The sequence below is a fragment of the Cynara cardunculus genome (genome assembly GCF_001531365.2).
Source record: "Cynara cardunculus var. scolymus isolate 2C chromosome LG 2, CcrdV1, whole genome shotgun sequence".
NCBI classification, from domain to species: domain Eukaryota; kingdom Viridiplantae; phylum Streptophyta; class Magnoliopsida; order Asterales; family Asteraceae; genus Cynara; species Cynara cardunculus.
In genome coordinates, this window is record NC_037529.1 from 14,345,490 (window position 1) to 14,348,862 (window position 3,373).

Below are 3,373 nucleotides of genomic sequence, written 5' to 3' on the forward strand. Positions count from 1 at the left end.
GCTTTTCTGTCACGAGATTTCTATTGTTGTGACTAGAACACTCAAGACAATCATGAGATATCATTTTTAATATTAAAACCACTAAATTTAATTTAATTAAATTATAATAAATTCACCAATTAATTTACAATAAACATACAAATCCACACACTGTATTACATAACAAAATGTAATATTTATGACACTCGTCTTGATATAAATGTGGTTTAAGAGACTAAATTCCAAAATAAATAAAAATTGAAAAAAAACATATTTATATATTTAAATTAATATTGCCATGACGAGGCATCGAAGAAAAAGCTGCCAACACTTCCGGAAAAGGACGGTGTTACATACGACGGCTCTCCGCCTAGATAACCACCGTCACCGTCACCGTCACCGTCCTCCGCCCATGGTGGTGGCGATGAGTAGTAGTCCCAACCTGAATCTACGAAAACGAAATCCACCGAGTGATCAAAACCCTCTCCAACACTCGGAAGCTCAACTATCTCGCTCAGCTCTTCCGACTGTGGCTTCCACATTGACACCTCCTCCAACATCATCGACGACGTCGCGGAGCAAGTGGAGGTGGCCGACGTGGAGGGTGTACACCGTGGAGTGGCGGTTGTAGTATGGTTGAGGTGGACCATGGAGGCAGCTTTGGTGGCCGCAGCCTGGATATCACATGGAGAGCAGGAAACGGGTCGGGGCAAAAGGTCTGAAAGTTCTGGGAAGTTAAGAATGGCCGACTTGCCTTTGATGGATAGTGCAGCAACATCGTGTGCACGTGCGGCCATTTCCGGGTCGGAGAAGGTTCCAAGCCAGATTCGAGATTTCTTCTTGGGTTCTCGGATCTCGGATACCCATTTACCCCATGCCCGTTTCCTAACACCTCTGTAAACCGGATGCTTACTATTGGTTTTGGTGGCTTTGCTACTACGGCTATTGCCATCATCATCTTCTGCATACTTTCTGCTCCGGTTGACCCATTTCCTATTCGGATCCTTTAAACCCGTTTCTTTAGACAATGGGTCGGATATCGTGGTGGTGGTGGACTCAGTCTCCGAGTTCAGGGCCTCCGCCATTGAAGGTTAATCAGTGTGCAAATAGCTACTGTTGAAGAAATCTTGATATGGAACCAAAGAGAATAGTAGATTTAGTTAGAGAGTGAGCGTACGTTGAAAGTGGTGTGTGATGAAATACTTGAAGTCTAAATGCACCCACAAGTGTTATGAGTGTGTATATATATATATATATAGATAGATAGATATAGAGAGAGAAAGTTGGAAGAGAGATCACACGGACAGAGGGGACATGAAAATGGATGAAAAAGATTACCTTGCAATACAATTTACTTCAATAAAACACCGAAGTGAAAATGTAATAGAATCGGGGTATATATATATATATGCATAATTAAATTAGAACTAATTAGTTTGTAATAATCATGAGGTCCAATCTCAATCATAAATCAATAAATAAATTATGAAATTTATAATTTTGATAATTTTAAATTAAAATTTTAATACAAGGACATTTTAGGTATTTTAAAACTTTCATCGCTCCTCTCTCTGTCCCTATCCTCCAGTGATACCACAGTGGTATCACAACGCATCTTATATGTGATTGGGTATCACACTAAGGTTGTTTGTGTGGTCGATCAAAAATGTAACACAGTGTATCACAATGCATTTTATATGTGTTTGGGTATCACAATATGTCTTTTGTTTAACAGAGTCAATAGTTTTAGATATCACAGTGGTATCGCCGGAGGATGGAGAACAGGGGACGGAGAGAGGAGAGATGAGAGAAAATACCTAAAATATATTTGTATTAAAATTTTAATTCAAAATTATCAAAATTATAAATTTTCTAATTTATCTATTGATTTGTAGTTGATATTGGATCTCACAGTTAGCATAAACTAGTCAGTTCTCCCTTGAATGAGTCTATATATATATATATATATATATATATATAAACTTGGGATCATGTGAGACCAAAGGTTTTTCGTGAGACCCGTAAGACGAATTCTCAACCCTTAGATTAGATCTACAATCTGAACATTCATAATCATAAAATTGTCACGAGACTTCTTAATAATCACAAAATTGTCACCGTGCAACCTTAGACCATTAATCATTAGCTTATAAAGTTGATCAATGAACATAAATTGGTCTTATAGGTCTCATGAAAAACCCTTGGTATCATGTGAACTCAACCATATATATATATATATAAAAGTATCAGTTATATTATTAAAATATTTAATAAAATATCTGGTTTCGAAACTTTTTATTGATGAAAGTAAAAAGAAATACAAACTTTCTCTTCTAAATAATAATTAACAGGAATTCACTAAATTTGAAAACGTTATCATCAAATCTTTTATATGTTTTTTATTTTAAATAAAATCAATTAAAAATGGTTTAAACAAATTTAATATATTATATATTTTTTAGTCATTTTGGTAAAATTCCCTTTAAATCAATCTATAAATTATAAATCAAATATTTTGAATTGGAATAAGAACAAAAGTGAAGAGGGTATTAAAAATTGTAGTTTCGATTTTTATTGATCGTACGAATTTCTGGTACATATGTTTTTTTTTTCATACCCAACGACTATAAGGACAAGTTCGTAATTTCTAAACATATGATTTATAAAAAATAAAAAATAAAAATATATTTACTACTATTATTATTATTATTATTATGAGATATTTTTGATAAAAATTATTGCACCGTCATGGGACGTAGGGACTAGTGATTTACCAACTTTTTGTTTTATGTATATCATGTTACGCTATAATTTTAATGTGTGATATAATTGTACGAACTAAAATCAAACAAATCTAAAGATCTGAAAGTAAGGTAATGTAATGGAACAGGAATCTGGGTATATATATTATTGCATACATTTTAATACGTTATAACTATTTTGTTATTTTACATTACAAGAGACGTTTAACCACAATTAGCTTCCAACACAAAACCCTCTGAGTTTTTTTTTTACCTCTTAATTATCATTTATGGTTGACAAGTTCATATGTTTTGTAATTCAAATTGTTTTTTTTTCACAGTCTCTTATTACTTAATAGAGTCTGAATAAATAAGGGGTAAACTAATATCTTAATTTTTCCACCAAGAACGTCGCCGTCTTTTCATCACCCATGTAAAATGCACGCTCCCATCTTATCTCTCTCTCTCTCTCTCTCTCTCTCCCTATATATATATATATATATATTCTGTACGTATAAGTTAACTTAAAAGATTAATGTGAAAACCAAGTACATATAGATCACGGTGTTCATGTTTTCCAAACCGAGTTAGAAGCAAAATCTTTATTCCTTTTCGTCGTATTCAAAATTAAAAATTATTGGACTTTGAGAATT

At 33.3% G+C, this 3,373-nt stretch overlaps 1 protein-coding gene across 1 annotated transcript; it reads right to left on the minus strand.

The window, feature by feature from the left end:
- Nucleotides 1–266: 266 nt before the first annotated feature.
- LOC112505919 (dehydration-responsive element-binding protein 3-like) lies at nucleotides 267–801 on the minus strand. Its single transcript, XM_025109958.1, has one exon. The coding sequence runs from the start codon at nucleotides 774–776 to the stop codon at nucleotides 267–269; it is 510 nt and encodes a 169-aa protein (XP_024965726.1). The 5' UTR covers nucleotides 777–801.
- Nucleotides 802–3,373: the final 2,572 nt, after the last annotated feature.

What these genes read in the sequence shown, in the direction of transcription:
- LOC112505919 (XM_025109958.1), bottom strand. Translation starts at nt 776, where the DNA reads ATGGCCGCACGTGCACACGATGTTGCTGCACTATCCATCAAAGGCAAG.